Raw genomic sequence first — 18,161 nt, 5'->3', positions numbered from 1 at the left:
GAGAGGACATGAAAGCTCCCAGACCCTCCCTAGCCATCTCTTCACCTGGCTGTATGTATTCATTCAACTGTATCCTTTGTAATACCCTTTATAATAAACTGGTAAATGGAATTAAGTGTCTCCCTGAGTTCCGTGAGCTATGCTAACAAAACAGTGACCCCAAGAAGTCAATCTCTGACTTACAGCACAAAGTTAGACAAAGTTACACAGCTTGTAATCTACCTGAGGAAGGATCGTGAGAACTTCTCATGGATAGCCAGCTAGTCAGAAGCACAAGTGACAACCTTCAGCCTGCAACTGGCCTCTGAGGTTGGGGCAGCCTGGTAGAACTGAGCCCTTAAACCTCAGGGTCTGCACTCACTGCAGTTAGTGTCAGAATTGAGTTAAACTGTGGGACACCTAGTTAGGTGGGAAGGTGAGAATGCATTGACCTGACCAAATGGGATTTGTGAGGCCTGCGGTGGGCCTGGAGGGTGAATGATGCACACCTGTCCTTTCCCTTTGGAGCCTCCACCCCACCTGGGAGAGTCAAAAGTTTACTGGCAGAGTCAGAATTTCCATTCCTTGTCAGGACCTCCTCGTGGGGTGACTCATCCCTCTCCAGGGCTCTAGGACCACTCCAGGAGAACCTGGCCTCACTTAGAGACTGCCTGTTTTCATTACAATGGGTTCAAGCATTCATGTTGCTTGGCGTCAAATTCATTTGAAAAACACCCTTTGTATTCTGACTTAATACCTCCAGGATCCGCAAACAGCATGGTGGCTTTAAACAAGGTGTACCTAGATAATAGATACAAGCTGTGGGAATTTGGAGAGGTGGGGAGACTTTCAAAGCATTAAATGTATTGAAGTCCCATGGTTCACCTCTAGCTTTATCTAAAAATTAAACCTCACCTTTTCATTTTATCAGGCTCCTGTCGATAACAAACACAAACCGCAAGTTCACTGACTCCACACCACGGGGCTCACCAGAAACTTATCTGATCAAAGCTGCCGTAGGTGATTCTTTTCTTCAGCAGGAGGAGGAGGAGGAGGACTTTCTAAAGCAACTCCCAGGACTCGAGATGTTGTAGCCCCCTCCCCACCTTACAGGTCGCAATGACAGCACAACCCTTTCCTTGCCCTTTGCGCACCCCGTGAGCTACGACAGGTGCCTCACTGAGCACCGAATGGGCCAGCCAAGAGATAAAGCAGGCACCAAAGACCGGTGCCTGAGTGGTTTTCCACCCTCACCCATTCACACCCCGGAAACCAGCAAGCACCCCGAGGTGTGGCTGGCTGAGCCCACATCAGGCTTCACCCCCGACTCACATGGCGTCCTCAGGCTCTGCTGACTTCTCACTTGGGTAGTCAAGGACAAACGCTCTATTCACCTGGGGCTATTTCTTCATTCCACAGCCGCACGGCAGAGGGACATAGTACCCTTTGAGCACTTTTATGGGGCAGTAAAACTTTACAGTCTCCTGTCTGCTCTAAACTGTTCCCACATTTCTGAATAGACCTATTTATAACATGCAAGACTACTACAGTTTGCCCTTTGAAAATACTAGCAGATATTAGGTCCTTTCAAATGGGGTCGACTGAGTTACATCGGCTAGCAGCTGGCTTACAGAAACCCCGGAGAGGCGCAGCTAAGCTCCGGACTGTGACTACCTATGTTAGGAAATAAAACAGCATTTGAGTCTCACAACATCACTGGAACTGGCCTTATGCTTTGCCACATTCATGTTGCTTTGGTGTCAAATCCAGCTGTGTCTCTCCCTCGATTTTTTGCTTCCTTACTCCCTTCCTGCCTGGATTAACAGAGCTCACTGTGAGCTTTGTCAGCAAATCCCAGTCTTTTCCTTCCCTCTTCTGCAGGGAAAAAATTAAAACCAGGAAAAAGTAGCAACCCAATCACAACTTGTTTCTCCCAGCCCCGGATTAACCAGCTGGCCCAGAAAAAGAATTATCCCACATTGAGAAGCGTCCTTACCTGCGTTCCATAACGGCCACTCCTGTGCATCGAAGACCACAGCCAGCCTCCTCCAATCTGGGGACTCAGCTCCCCGCAGCCTGCAGACAATTGGGCCCATTATAGTCATCAAGCTGCCGAGTTAAAGGGTGGCCCTTACTAAAATATAAACAGCTAGTCAGCACAAGCCAAAGGGGCGGGACTGCAGTATCAGGGGACAATGAGAGCCAATGATCAGCCTCTTTGGGCTCTGTTTGCTTAAGATATTGTGTTTCATTCCGAAGTAGGGGAGACGGGAGTGAGAAACACTGAAGAGTAAGGGCTGAGTTATCATCTTTACAGCCCCCAGTAGGAAAAGCGTCCAAGTTGAAAAGTTTAAATCACTGCCCACAGAAGACCAATTTCAGGAAAGTGTTTGTAGACTGCACACATAATAATATGTATTTTTAAAGCCACAGATATTTATGTTGCATTAGCTATCTGTTGTCTTCCGGGGTTAATAAATGTGGTATTCATGAGGTCAACGGGAGTTTTTCAACCAAAGAACAAAGGCCGAGAAAGTTAGTTTGATGACATGCTTATTTTATTGAATATACTATCTGATCAGGAGCACTCACCTCATCTACAGAGCAAACACTTGTTTGATTGGCACATCTTTATTTTATTTATTTATTTATTTATTTATTTATTTATTTATTTATTGAGATGGAGTCTCGCTCTGTTGCCCAGGCCGGAGTGCAGTGGCACAATCTCGGCTCACTGCAACCGTAGCCTCCTGGGTTCAAGTGATTCTCCTGCCTCAGCCTCCTGAGTAGCTGGAATTACAGGAATGCACCACCATGCCTGGTGAATTTTTGTATTTTTAGTAGAGACAGGGTTTTGCCATGTTGGCCAGGTGGGTCTTGAACTCCTGGCTTCAAGTGATCCACCCGCCTTGGCCTCCCAAAGTGCTGGGATTACAGGAGTGTGCCACTGCGCCTAGTCTACTATTTTTTTTTTTTTTTTGAGACAGAGTCTTGCTGTGTTGACCAGGCTGGAGTGCAGTGGTGTGATCTCAGCTCACTGCAAGATTGGTACATCTTTAGAACCCAGAGATATGGACTTATTGTATGCCCAAGTCAGCAAAATGGCTCACATTTGATGTGTTTATGTTCTTCTTCGTGTGTGTGTGTGTGTGTGTGTGTGTGTGTATGTGTAGAGATGTGGGTCTCACTATATCACCCAAGGTGGAGTGCAGTGGCTATTCACAGGCACAATCATTGTGCACTGTAGCCTCAAACTCCTGGGCTCAGGTCATCCTCCTGCCTCAGCCTCCCTAGTAGCTGGGATTACAGGCTTGCACCTATAATCATGCCAGACCATGAGCATTTCATCTGATCAAACATATCAGAAGTTCAGTATATTTGGAAGAAGGCAGGAGAGCCGTGGCTTCTTTCTGTCCCCCAAACTTAACTAAATTCCACTCTTTTTTTTTTTTTTTTTTTTGAGACGGAGTCTTGCTCTGTCGCCAGGCTTGAGTGCAGTGGCACAATCTTGGCTCACTGCAACCTCCACCTCCCAGGTTCAAGTGATTCTTGTGCCTCAGCCTCCTGAGTAGCTGGGACTACAGATGTGCACCACCACGACCAGCTAATTTTTGTATTTTTAGTAGAGACAGGGTTTCATCATGTTGGCCAGGCTGGTCTCAGTCTCTTGACCTCGTGATCTGCCCACCTCGGCCTCCCAAAGTGCTGGGATTACAGGTGTGAGCCACCACGCCCAGCCTTAAATTCCCCTTTTAAAGCTACTACAGCAGCTTAACCTTCCAATGCCCTTTGATAATAACCAAGAACCAGAAAGTAAACTGTAGGGCTTTTTTTCTTATATAATTTCTTTTTATTTTTTATTTTTTTTGAGACGGAGTCTCGCTCTGTCACCCAGGCTGGAGTGCAGTGGCGTGATCTCGGCTCACTGCAAGCTCTGCCTCTCGGGTTCACGCCATTCTCCTGCCTCAGACTCCCGAGTAGCTGGGACTACAGGCGCATGCCGCCATGCCCGGCTAATTTTATTTATTTATTTATTTATTTATTTATTTTTTAGTAGAGTTGGGTTTCAGCCAAGATGGCTGGATCTCCTGACCTCGTGATCTGCCCACCTTGGCCTCCCAAAGTGCTGGGATTACAGGCATAAGCCACCGCGGCTGGCCTCCTTATATCATTTCTAAATAATACACTGAAGTAAAAATAAAGTTAAGAGTTGTTTGGTTGATTGTGTGGCATTGCATAAATTATAGGCATACAAACTGTGAAAAGTACAGTCATTACATTTGAAATAGTTTCATCGTTTATAAAGTGATATAGTAGTTATCAAAATGAACACAGTAGTTGTCAAAATGAATTATCAGAGAAAAATGTTGAAATGTATTTATTTTCCGCAAACTTTTTCTCAAGCCCTTCTGATATGATTATAAAAATAATAATCCCCAAATGCCATCCTTTCTAATCTATATTAGTTTGAAAATGTTTATGATTCTGCCACTGGTGTTTAATTTGTATTAAAGTAAAATTCCTCCAGAACCTTTTCTAAATGATGTGTGAGGCTCCTTCTGGCCCTTGTATCCTTCTAATTATTTCAAAAGAGCTGTTACATCCATACTTTCACAATTTTGACTTTAAGGTACAGGTTATCTTCCTGAAATAATCTAGTTTTCTTCTAAGGTGTGTGAACCCAGAAAATCTGAGACAGCTCTCAATTAACCTAGAAAGTTTATTTTTCCAAGGTTGAGGACACGCCCGTGACATAGCCTTCACAAGTGTTAGGATCCTGTCATTTTAAAAAGCTTCAGGACACCATGAGCAGCCAAAGGAAAAAATTCGATAAATTGGACTTCGTTAAAATTTTAAATTTTTTCTTTCTTTTTTTCTTTCTTTAGAGACAAAGTCCTACTCTGTCACCCAGGCTGGAGTGCAGTGGCCAGATCATAGCTTCATAGCTCACTGCAGCTTTTACCTCCCATCCTCAAGCTATCTTCCTGCTTGGGCCTCCCTAGTGCTCAGAAACCACAGCACATAACCAAAATTAAAACCTTTTGTGCTTCAAAAGACATTATCAAGAAAGTGAAAAGACAACCTATAGAATGGGAGAAAATATTTGCAAATAATATATCTGATAAGGTTCTAGTATCCAGGATATATTTTTAAAACTCCTGCAATTCAACAATAAAAAGACAAACAACCCAACCTAAAGATGGGCAAAGGTCTTAAATAGATATTTCTCTAAGAATAATACATAAATGTCCAACAAACACATGAAAAGATGCTCAACATTAGTCATTAGGGAAGTGCAAATCAAAAACACATTGAGGCTGGGCACGGTGGCTTACGCCTGTAATCCCAGCACTTTGGGAGGCCGAGTTGGGTGGATCATCTGAGGTCAAAAGTTCGAGACCAGTCTGGCCAACATGGCAAAATTCTGTCTCTACTAAAAATACAAAAATTAGCCAGGCGTGGTGGTGCATGCCTGTAATCCCAGCTACTCGGTAGGTTGAGGAAGGAGAATTGCTTGAACCCAGGAGGTGGAGGTTGCAGTGAGCTGACATCATGCCACTGCACTCCAGCCTGGGCAATGGAGCAAGACTATATCTCAGAAGAAAAAAAAACCCAAAAAACCAAATGAGACCAGGTGTGGTGGCTCATACCTGTAATCCCAGGAATTTGGGAGGCTAAGGCAGGAGGATCACTTGAGCCCAGGAGTTAGAGATTAGCCTGGGGAACATAGTGAGCCCCGGTCTCTATTAAAAAATAATAACAATAATAAGGAAAAGAAAAAAGAAAAAAAAACACAATGAGGTGCCACTTTACACCTACTAGGATAGCCATATATATACATATTTTTTTCTTAATAAAAAGGAAGAAAACAAGTGTTGAGGAGGATGTGGAGAAACGAGAACCCTTGTACATTGCTGGTGGAATGTAAAATGGTTCAGCTGCTGTGGGAAACAGCTCTACAGTTCTTCAAAAAGCTAAACATAGAATTACCATATGAGCAAGCAATTCTACTTCTGGATAGATACCCAAAACAATTGAAAATGGGGGCTGAAACAAATATGTGTACATCCTATATTCATAGCAGCACTATTCACAATAGCTAAAGGATGGAAACAGCCCAAATGTCCATCAAAAGATGAATGGATAAACACATTGTGATATATATATACAGTGGGATATTTTTCAGCCATAAAAAGAAATGAAGTTCTACAACAAAGATGAATCCCTAAAACATTATGCTAAGTGAAAGAAGCCAGACACAAAAGGTTGCATATTGTATGATTATGGGCAACACAGGGAGACTCCCTTTTCTAAAACAATTTTAAAAATTAGCTGGCCGGCTGAGCACAGTGGCTCACGCCTGTAATCCTAGCACTTTGGGAGGCCGATCACTTGAGGTAAGGAGTTCGAGACCAACCTGGCCAACATGGAGAAACCCCGTCTTTACTAAAAATTCAAAAATTAGGTGGGCGTGGTGGTGGTGCCTGTAATCCCAGCTACTCAGGAGGCTGAGGCAGGAGAATCGCTTGAACCCAGGAGGCGGAGGTTACAGTGAGCCAAGATCATACCACTGCACTCCAGCCTGGGCGACAAAGTGAGACTCCATCTCAAAAAAAAAAAAAAAAAAATTAGCTGGCCATGGTGGTGCCTGCCTGTAGTCCCAGCTACTCCAGAGGCTGAGGCGGGAGGATTACTTGAGAACAGGAATTTTAGGCTTCAATGACCTATGATGGTACCAGTACACTTCAGCCTGGGCAACAGAGCAAGACCCTGTCTCTAAAAAAATATGATAAAAATAAAAAATAAATAAATAAAAAGAGGATTTATTAAATGAATTCATCCATTATATTTGTGCATCACTCAGCATCTATTAAGCTCCAGGCACTGTGAGGCAGGTGGGTGCCAGTAGACCTGCTTGCACCCTTTCTATGGAAGGTAAGGAAGAATGCTGTTTTCCAATGCAAATGAAAATAATAATAATAATAACTGACTAAGATTTATTAAAAAGCATTTTAAATGTCAAAAAGTGTAAGTGTGGAACAGGCACAGGCTGGCAGCAAGTCAGAAAGCCACTCTGCAAGCAAACAGATTCGTTATAGTATTAATAGATATCATTCCTACCCTCTGTAAACTCTGAGTATATAATGACCTGCAGATTATGTTTGACATTCTCAGTGAGTTTCCTACTTCTTTCAGCATATATTTCATTAAAATCAATCAAGAAAAGAGATATTCACAAGTTTTTATCTGGGAAGGACTATATTTGAACTCAGTTCATTTTAACATAGGTAAACCCCTTGGAAGGTTGAAACAGGAAATCAACTGACAACGAGGAGGAAGAGGAGACTTTGAAAACATGGGAAGAAGACTTTGCCAGAAATTTCGTCAAGAAAACACAATTCTGTAGAGCTGAAACTGTCTGACAAAGCTGTTTCACATATCCCTGGGGCCTATTTCTTTCCTGATCATCATATCACTTAGCATTGGCCTATTGCTGTTATTAAAAATAATAAACAAAATGATTACAGAGGCAGATGTTGTTCTTTTAAAAGATGGAGAGATGACATCACTACTTTCTAAATTTCGAACCATTAGATTATGCAGTTCAGAAAATTGCTACATGCCCTTTGAGAATGCTCATCATCTAATTAAAATTTTACCCTTGATCCAAAACAGCTACCTCTTAGTCACCCAATTCTTGGCAACCTGAAGCCTCAATTACCCATAAGCAGAGCTTCACCAAACCCTTCTAAAGAGCCAAAGCCCAATTAACTGACTTAGCTCAATATCCAGTACCGCACTCATTATCAAGTCCCTGATTTGCCAACATACAAAACACTTTACCAGGGGAAAACATTAAATTGCTTACTGATTTTTAAAAAAATGATATACACATAAAACTATATTCTCATGTCAAGAGACCATATAAATATGGTGAATGGAACTGGGTGAAGTCACAACAGAGGCCCTTTGGATAATACATAGATGAATGCTGTACTAGTCCGTTTTTACGCTGCTGATAAAGACATACCCGAGACTGAGAAGAAAAGGAATTTAATTGGACTTACAGTTCCACATGGCTGGGGAGGTCTCGTAATCATGGTGGAGGGTGAAAGGCATGTCTTACATGGTGGCAGCAAGAGAGAATGAGGGGGAAGCAAAAGCAGAAACCCCTGATAAACCCATGAGATCTCATGAGACTTATTCACTATCATGAGAATAGCACAGTAAAGACCAACCTCCACGATTGAATTACCTCCCCCTGGGTCCCTCCCACAACATGCGGGAATTCTGGGAGATACAATTCAAGTTGAGATTTGGGTGGGGTCACAGCCAAACCATATCAAATGCTCAGACCTCCTAAGTCTCAGATGATTCTGGAAATCACAAATCTCTAAGCTTAAATTATGTGTTTTAGAATCCTTTAATTTCTTTTTTAAAATAATAAAAAGAATATTGTCTTAGTCTATTTGGGCTGTTATAACAAAATGCCATAAGCTGGGTGGCTTATAAGCAACCGGAATTTATGTCTTACAGTTCTGGAGGCTGGAAGTCCAAGATTAAAGTGCTGGCAGATTCCACATTGGTGAGGGCCTGTTTTCTCATTAAGAGACAGCTGTCTTTTTGCCGCCCTCACAGGGTAGAAGGGGCAAAAGAGCTCTCGGGTCTCTCATTTATTTATTTATTTATTTTGAGACAGAGTTTCGCTCTTGTTGCCCAGGCTGGAGTACAGTGGTGCGATCTTGGCTCACTAGAACCTCTGCCTTCTGGGTTCAAGCAATTCTCCTGCCTCAGCCTCCTGAGTAGCTGGGATTACAGACGCCCGTCACCACGCCTGGCTAACTTTTTGTATTTTTAGTAGAGATGGGGTTTCTCCATATTGGCCAGGCTGGTCTCGAGATCCTGACCTCAGGTAATCCACCCGCCTCGGCCTCCCATAGTGCTGGGGTTACAGACATGAGCCACTCGGTCTCTTTTATAAGAGCACTAATCCCATTCATGAGGGTTCTGCACTCATGACCTAATCACCTCCCAAACGCCCCACCTCCTAAGACCATCACCTTGGGGGCTGGGATTTCAGTGATGGATTAAGGGAGAACACAAACATTGAGTCCATAGCAGATGCACAGGCAGCATGGCTTAATAAAGAGGGGAGCTAGAGACTTAGCCTTCAGTGACATTGAAGGGCTTTGTAAATAGAAGGAATGAAAGCTGCAGTCTTTCTTGGCTTTGATGAAGCTTTTGATTTTGTTTTGCTTACCTGTTCCTCAGTGCATTGTAAATTATGGATTAAAAATACTCTTAGGTTAACTCACAACCCATTAAGGAGGTGAAAAGTTCTAAACTCATTCCATTAAACTTACTACCTGGAAGCTCCATATTTATTATTCTACATAATTTCTTCGTATTTCTTTGAGAAAGAAAGTGGCGGCAAGGCCTAAAGTCAGTTTCATATGTAGTCAGACAGTGAAGAAGATGCTGCTAACCACACATCAACACAGTGTGGACTTCTGTCTTTCCAAACATGCCAATGGGTTTTTTATAAGCCTCCTACATTTTTTTGCTCGGTCTGTATATGACCAATGGCCCACACATGGAAAAGGATGCCTAAAGTTAGGCTGAAGCTGTGGAACAAAGAACAGTAAATTGGCTTCGATGGTGGACCAAGCAATGGCCTGGGAGACCTTTGCTCATCTCCAACCATTGAGGTAAACCATGACTAATTTTAACACCACTGAGGTTTTCTGTTTGTTGGGAGAGATCATAAAGGGATTTGCTGAAAACCTAGTTCAGAATTAATCCCAGGACCCATACAAAGACTTTCTCACACCATCACCCAAGATCCAAGACTAATGCAACATTTCATCAATAACCCTGACGGAAGAAAATGTACCATTAATTTTGAAGAAGCTACCAGCAGAGCCACCCCTTGGAAAGTGTGAGCAGTACCTAGTAATAACGGTAATGACATGAATACAGCATGTGTTACGTGCTGGGTACTGTTCTAAAGCATTTACATGTATGGACTCATTGAATCCTCACAACCAACCCCAGGCATAGGAACTCACGCTCATTCTGCAGACAAGGAAATGGAAACTTTGTTTACTTTTTTATTTTTATTTTTTTAAGAGACAGGGTCTTGCCCTGTCCCACAGGCTGGAGTACAGTGGTGTGATCATAGCTCACTGCAGCCTTGACCTCCTGGGCTCAAGCAATCCTCCCGCCTCAACTTCCTGAGTACCTGGAACTACAGGCATGCACCACTGCACCCAGTGTGTGTGTGTGTGTGTGTGTGTGTGTGTGTGTGTGGTAGGAATGGGGTCTTGCCATGTTGCCCAAGCTGGTCTCAAACTCCTGGGCTCAAGCCATCCTCCTGCTCAGCCTCCCGACGTGCTGGGATTACAGGTGTGAGCCACCCTGCCCGGTCAATGTTCATTAACTTCTCAAAGTTTCCCTTTTCTGGCCAGGCACAGTGGCTCACGCCTGTAATCCCAGCATTTTAAGAGGCCGAGACAGGTGTATCACTTGAGGCCAGGTGTTCAAGACTAGCCTGGCCTACATGGCAAACCCCCGTCTTTACTAAAAACACAAAAATTAGCCAGGCATAATGGTGCACGCCAGTAATCCCTGCTACTTGGGAGACAGGCATCAGAATTGCTTGAATCTTGGAGGCGGAGGTTGCAGTGAGCTGAAATTGCCCCACTGCACTCCAGCCTGGGCGACAAAGCAAGAATCCATCTCAAAAAATAATAAAAAAAAGAAGTTAATGAACATGTTCAGCTAGGTAGAAATGGTCAAATACTAAGAGAATAAAATTCTAACAGGATTAGTTCAGAGAATGAAGAACAAACAGCGGAAACAAAATACAGTGGTAGAACTAAGGACAGTAGCAACAAAAGTACCTAGTGGCCTGATTTCCTGAGCTGCCATAACATATTACTATGAGCTTAAAACAACACAAATGTAGGGCTCCTGCTGGAGGCTCTGAAGGAGAATCCTCCTCTCTCCTAGCTTTGGTGGCTGCCAGCAATTCTTTCTTTTTCTTTTGAGACTGGGTCTCACTTTTTCTCCCAGGCTGGAGCGTAGTGGTGCGATCTCAGCTCACTGCAACCTCAACCTCCTATGCTCAGATGATCCTCCCACATCAGCCTCCTGAGTAGCTGGGACCACCACAGGCACATGCCACCACATCCAGCTAATGTTTGTATTTTTTGTAGAGATGGGGTTTTGCCAGTTTTCCCAGGCTGCTCTCCTGGGCTCAAGTAATCCACCTGCCTCAGCCTCCCAAAGTGCTGGGATTACAGGCCTGAGCCACCGTGCCTAGCTGCCAGCAATTCTTAGTGTTCCTTGGGTTGCAGGAACTCCCGTCTCTGTCTCTGTCTTCACATGGCCTTCCCTCTTTGGTGTCTCTGTCCTTTTCTATCTCTCATGAGGACAATCACCATTGGATTTAAGGCCCACCCTAATCCAGGATGATTTTTATCTTGACATCCTTACCTTAATTACAATGGCAAAGACTCTTATGCTAAATAAGGTCTGGCAAAGACCTTTATTCTAAATAAGGTCACATTTTGTGGTTCTACGTAGACATATCTTCTGGGGACCAGAATTCAATCCACTTAGAAGCCCCAAGAAGTTGCTCCAGGGCTGGAGAGGTTTCCTCACACAGGCAAGGGAGACAGAAATAAGTGTAATCAATCCCTAAAGGGAAAATAAGCTAAGCAGGAGTTTTTAACCACCACCCCTCATCTCCAACTTAAGAAGAAAACCTAGAAGAAAAGAAATTATTTATCAAATCTTAGGAGAAGATGAGAGTTCCCAACTTAAAAACCTTGGGAAAACAGTGTAAATTTGGATGCTTTTTGACGCTAGTGAACACCTGTGAAACCATCACCACAATGAAGATAGGAATATACTTATCACCCCAAAAACCTCCTTGGACCCCTTTGTAATCCCTCCCTTCCAGTCCTTCCTGCATCCCCCAGCTCCATCCCCAAGCATCCACTGACCCGTTTTCTGTCACTATCAATTGGTTTGCATCGCCTAAAATTTTATGTAAATGGAATCATACAGATTATACTTTTTGTTTGGTTTCTTTCATTCCACTTAATCATTTTGAGGTTGATCCATGTTGTTGCATCAACCAAAATGATTAAGTGAATGAAAATGATTTCATTTTGATTAAGTGGAATGAAAGAAACCAAAATGTTGTTCATTCTCTTTATTTCTAAGCAGTGTTTCTTTATATGCACATACCACAATTGGTTTATCCACTCACTTCCTTTTTTTTTTTTTGAGACGGAGTCTCACTCTGTCACCCAGGCTGGAATGCAGTGGCGCGATCTCGGCTCACTGCAAGCTCCGCCTCCCGGGTTCACGCCATTCTCCTGCCTCAGCCTCCCGAGTAGTTGGGACTACAGGCGCCCGCCACCACGCCCGGCTAATTTTTTGTATTTTTAGTAGAGATGGGGTTTCACCGTGTTAGGATGGTCTCGATCTCCTGACCTCATGATCCACCCACCTCGGCCTCCCAAAGTGCTGGGATTACAAGCGTGAGCCATATCCACTCACTTCTTAAAGAAGTTTTAATCGATGAATATATTTGATAATCTAAGATTAGGGGAGAGATGAGAGAATATGAATGCAAATTTCTGAGAATCTGTGTTTCCTCTCTCTTTCCTTCTTCGCTCTTTCCCCACCTCACTCTTAAATTACATATACTTAGGCTCATGCCCACACTTGCTTCCCCAACCCTTGTTTTGCGTAAGCCACTGGCTGGATGCTGGCTCCTGAATTCCAGGCCGTAGTGAAGGGTCCCTGGGGGCCACCAGTGGAAGCCTCATTCAGTTTGTCCAGGCTTCTCAGTCAGTCTCTCCTAGTGCCTGTGCTTCTGTCTGTATATCCTGGGGGTCCCGCATCCCTGTTCTCACTTGCACATCCTTCTCTCCATTTCTTTTGCCACTTCTGAGTCTCTCAGTTCATCTCTCCCACACTTGGATTTGATTCACTGCCTCCTCTGCAGCATCTGCGCTCAATTCACCTTGCCCAGGAAGCTCTCTGTGGCTGGCCCCAGCCCAAATCTGTCCAATTTTGTGTTTCTGCTATATTTCAGTTATTTAATTAATAAAGGCAGCATGGTAGTGTTTGAGAGCAGACTCAGAATAGGCCACACGCCCACTGTGATTCATGACTGCACCTATGTTTCCTTATCCACAAAATGGGGAAGATAATAGTCCTACCCCACATGATTGTTGTGAGGATTAAATGAGATATAGTTGTCAATCATTTAGAACAGTGTTTAGCATATAGCAAGCATTATATACATTCTCCATAAAATAAATAAATAAAAATGTTCAAGTGCTCTTCCTCACCACAAAGAATTCTACTTGCATTCATAGATTTCTTCACTTAAAGATTATTCATGGGCCAGGCGCGGTGGCTCATGCCTGTAATCCCAGCACTTTGGGAGGACAAGGCGAGTGGATCACGAGGTCAGGAGATCGAGACCATCCTAGCTAACACAGTGAAACCCCGTCTCTACTAAAAATACAAAAAATTAGTCTGGCGTGGTGGCGGGCACCTGTAGTCCCAGCTACTCAGGAGGCTGAGGCAGGAGAATGTCATGAACCTGGGAGGCAGAGCTTGCAGGGAGCTGAGATCGCGACACTTCATTCCAGCCTGGGCGACAGAGTGAGACTCTGTCTCAAAAAAAAAAAAAAAAAAAAAAAAAGATTATTCACTAAGGGTCCCTCTGTGGTAGGCATGCTCCTAAGAGATGAGGAATAAAGCAGTGAACAAAACATACAGAAGTTACATTCTACTAGGGTAGACAGACAATTACAGATAGACAACTAAAACTATAGACCATGTCCAGTAAGTGCTGCCAGGAAAAATAAAACAGCTTTAAAAGAGGATTGGGAACGACTGATGGTGGACTTGGGTGGGCTGGTCTGAACCAGAAAGCCACGGTTTTAAATAGGATGGTCAAGGAAGGCCTCACTGAGAAACACTTTCTGTGAGAAGATCTGGATGGGCCCATCAAGTGTGCCATGGGCTGTCTGGGAAAACAGCATCCTTGGTAGTGTTTGGAACAGTGGGTGCAGAGGCCCGGGGACTCCTGGATCTAGTGCTTAGTGGCTGTTTCGGATCTGCTGACTGTGATGGGCACAATATATTGAACTGTCATCATTAATTCCATTTGTTCTACTTGCTGTTAGAATCTCTTAACTTTCTTTTTTTTTTTTTTTTTTGAGATAGGGTCTCTGTCACCCTGGCTGGGATGCAATGGCATGATCATGGCTCACCGTAAACTTGACCTTCCAGGCTCAGGTGGTCCTTCCACCTCAGCCTCCTGAGTAACTGGGACTACTGGCGCCCACCACTACGCCCAGCTAATTTTTGTATTTTTTGTAGAGATGGGGTTTTGCCATGTTTCCCAGGCTGGTCTCAAACTCCTGAGCTCAAGTGATCCACCTGCCTTGGCCTCTCAGTGTTGGGATTACAGGTGTGAGCCACCACTCCCAGCCTAGATTCTCTTAACCTTGATGTACATTTTCTCCCCCACTGTTTAGAGATTGATGCTTTGATTGTAATGTAGAGACTTGACACTTTTTAGAATACAGATACAATGCTGGTTATAGTGGAATTCAAATGCAACGAGTTGGCCTGTGGCCCTGTGCTTAAACAATCACTGTGGTGCGGGATGCCTGGGGAAGGGTGTGGGGTGAGGAATTGTCTTTGTTGCTCTGGGGTTTCACTAAAAGACTGACCAATTAGATCTGGGCTTGGCAACAAAAAGGGGTACGTGGAGATGGCAGAGGAGTTTCACAGAGAATAAATGAGATAATAAAAGGGCTGACTGGACAATAAACCCAGAGGGGACATGCTAGGAGCTGAGGATGCAACTACGTGGTTTGACGAAGGGAAGCTTCTATGCTCATACCCATTTCTTCTGAGAACAAACTCAAAGAAAACAGGCTTAACTTGCGGCACAATGACTTTAGGGATGTTTATGAAAAGGAGCTTCTATATACTATAGGAAGGCTTGTTAAACATTGCAGACTGTGTGACTCCCAGTCTCTGAAATTACTGAAATGAAGAAGCTTATGAAAACAAAAATCCTTTCAACCTTGTCATCAGGCTCACTTATTTTCAGAACTATATCATCATGAAGGAAATCTACCGTTTAAAAAATAAATAAGAATTACCAAACAATAGCTTAGAATGCCTCTCCAGAATTGTGCCTAAGAAGAAAAAATCTGGGTACATTTTCTGAAAGCACAGCCTGTCTGATTTCTGGTGAATCCCCATACATCTCAGTTATACAGCTATGCAGTTCTCACTTAAATATTTTACGTTTAAAGTAACCTGTGTTCCTCATTATTGTATTTTTAAGCATCCACTGGGGGATGGCTGTTCAATTTAAAGTGTTATCTCTTTCTCCGGGATTGTCCGGGACACAGGGATGGCCCCCAAGGCCGTGTTTGTGCTATATGATCTCGCTCATGATTAATCCAAGCTAAGCCAATAATTTTTCTCAGACTGTTTAGCCATAGATGACTGATCTGGAAAAGGGGGGTTGGGGAAAACAAGGGAGGCCCCAACTCAAACTAAGCCCATCATTGGACTTTTTGAACTAAAACTAAGGGAAAAGAAGCAATCCTTGTCTGCTGCTTGACTCCATAAGATAGGAGGTCACCAGCTTTAATCATCTGTATTCCTGCCAAGTGAAAAAAGCTAAGCTTCAGGAGAAGAGAATAAAGCTAAAAGGCATAGAGAAGGAGAAATAAGAGACAGAGAAAAAGAATAGCATTCCAGGCTGGGCGCGGTGGCTCACGCCTGTAATCCCAGCACTGTGGGAAGCTGAGGTGGTGGATCGCTTGGGGTCAGGAGTTCGAGACCAGCCTGGCCAACATGGTAAAACCCTGTCTCTACTAAAATACAAAAATTGGCTGGGCATGATGGCGGCCACTTGTAACCCCAGCTACCCGGGGTGCTGAGGCAGGAGAATTGCGTGAAACCAGGAGGCAGAGGTTGCAGTGAGCTGAAATCGTGCCACTGCATTCCAGCCTGGGCAACAGAGTGAGACTCTATCTCGAAAAATACAAAATAAAAAAAAAAGAATAGCATTCCAGACCCTGGTTGCAGCTGTCCCTAATGTCCAAATGCATCTCTGAGTCTTGTCAGATGCCCTAGTATTCCCCCCAATGACATCCATCTTTTTTCTGAGTTAGTTTGAGTTTTGTTTCTATTTCTTGTCATGAAAAGATGGTTAACAGTAGATTCTGGAGTCAGGCCCCATAACTTATATGCTTTGAGATTTTGGGCCGCTTTAAAAAAAAATCTTTAAGCCTCAACTTCTTCATATGTAAACTGGTGATAATATTAGCATCCTCCCCTAAGTCCTGTGAAGAATACAGAGATAAATCATAAAATGCACTTAGCACAGTGCCAGGCACAATGTAGGTGCTCAGTAAATGTTACTTACTGTAATGAATGGCACTAAAAATCAAGTCATACCCACCACTATCTGCTATTCTGTTTGTTTCCATCTGGCTATTATTTAAGGTACAGCCTCTTTTTCCTGCTGTCATTCCCACATCTTCTCTTACACGTCTTTGGATACAGAATTCATCTTCTCTACAGTACTTCCTTTCTAGCAGAAAAACACCCTTCATTCTTGAATCACTAGCTTTCCTGAGAAACTAACTGTAACTCACCAATGTCAACTGTTTTTCCCAACTCCATCTGCAAGCCGAAAGGAATTTGCTGAGCTTTAAACTTAGATTTTATTACAGGGTTCTATTATATGCCCATCTGTTATAAACATTTCTCCCTTCCAAGATGGATTTGATTTAAATCAAATCTACATAAATATTAATTTAAATCACTAGTTAGGATAAGTTGAACCCCCACCAAGATATTCATATTGCCTCATACCATCATTCTCTACACCCCACTTCAATTCAAAACTACATTCTTTTGAATCTTGAAATGTCACTTCTAAAGAAATGTCTGTTGTGTATACTTTAGAGGAAACAATAGAAATGATAAATCTTCAATTTGCATATGCTATTGTTACTGATTCATTAAATAAACCACAGGTGGCTACAGTGTTCCAGGCATTGTTCTGGGTGCTGGACATACAAGGATTAATCAATGGTTAAACAAGACACAGGGTGAGTGCCGTCACAGGGAGGCATGAGCTTGAGAGTTACAGCAGCACAGAGGAAGGGGCCTCCCTCAGTCGAGTTGGCGTGTAGGGTGGAATAGTGGACAGGGGATATTAGGCAGGAGAATTTCCCAGACACCATAATCCCATTCGAGTACCTCACAGCCACATCACAGACAAGTACACACCGTGATCCAGATGCGACCACAGCAGGTCACCTTCAGCCAGCTCTGTGGTTTCCTAATCAACAAGCCCAGGTATCAGTCACCAATTAGAACATGCCAAGACTTTGCTCTCCTAAAATAGGATAGAGACAGTTCAATACGTTTTGGCTTTTAAAGACCTACGCCATTTCCTCTCCCTTGAATCTCATCCACCAGGGAAACTAGACTCTGTTTTGGATTAGATTTCCTGCTTGGCAGTGAAACTTTTCACCTCATCTCTCAATCATTGGTCTCTCAGTCTTCATTTTATTCTTTACCGAAGTACAAGAAGCCAACAGCATTCTAGTTAGAAATGGCCTCTCCAGGCCGGTGCGGTGACTCATGCCTGTGATTATAGCATTTTGGGAGGCTGAGGTGGGAGAGTTGCTTGAGCCCAGGAGTTTGAGAACAGTCTGGACAACAGCCCCATCTCTATTTGATAAAATTAATTGTTTTTTTTTTTAAAGAAAGAAATGGCCTGTGCAAAGCCATGGAGATGTAAATGATTATCCACAAATGAAGGGAGTATGGGGAGTGGTAAGCAGGGGCCAGGTTATGAAAGACTTTGGATTTTCTGGGTATAAAATGTACAGTTTGAGAAATAAAATTAAACTTCTTCTGAAGGTAAAAATGTTTTAATGTAAAACAAGATTCTTTATGTGAACACAGGACAGGACAGAAAATGATTTGGATGACTGTTTCCTCATCCTTCCTTTTTTTTTTTTTTTTTCAGGGAAAGGCTGGTCTCAAACTCCTGGCCTCAAGTGATCCTCTCACCTCAGCCTCCCAAAGCACTGGGATTATAG

At 43.3% G+C, this 18,161-nt stretch overlaps 1 protein-coding gene across 11 annotated transcripts in view; it reads right to left on the bottom strand.

Annotated features, from left to right (window-relative positions):
• Positions 1-18,161, bottom strand: part of TRIM2 (tripartite motif containing 2) — a 187,545-nt gene that overhangs the window by 133,381 nt on the left and 36,003 nt on the right. For 3 of the 11 annotated variants that reach the window (XM_016952396.4, XM_016952397.4, XM_024356337.3), the window contains exon 1: positions 1,976-2,102. The exons of 5 other annotated variants lie outside the window; for them this stretch is intronic. In XM_016952396.4, coding sequence (XP_016807885.2) covers positions 1,976-2,005 — 30 coding nt within the window. In that variant the 5' untranslated portion in view covers positions 2,006-2,102. Of the gene's footprint in view, positions 1-1,975; positions 2,111-18,161 lie in introns of those variants that run through there. 3 more of the 11 variants (XM_063809104.1, XM_016952398.4, XM_063809106.1) reach the window with 3 other exon arrangements.

Source organism: Pan troglodytes, chromosome 3 (genome assembly GCF_028858775.2).
Source record: "Pan troglodytes isolate AG18354 chromosome 3, NHGRI_mPanTro3-v2.0_pri, whole genome shotgun sequence".
In the NCBI taxonomy this organism is placed as follows: domain Eukaryota; kingdom Metazoa; phylum Chordata; class Mammalia; order Primates; family Hominidae; genus Pan; species Pan troglodytes.
Note: the sequence above shows the minus strand (reverse complement) of the source record. Positions and strands in the feature narration are given on the sequence as shown.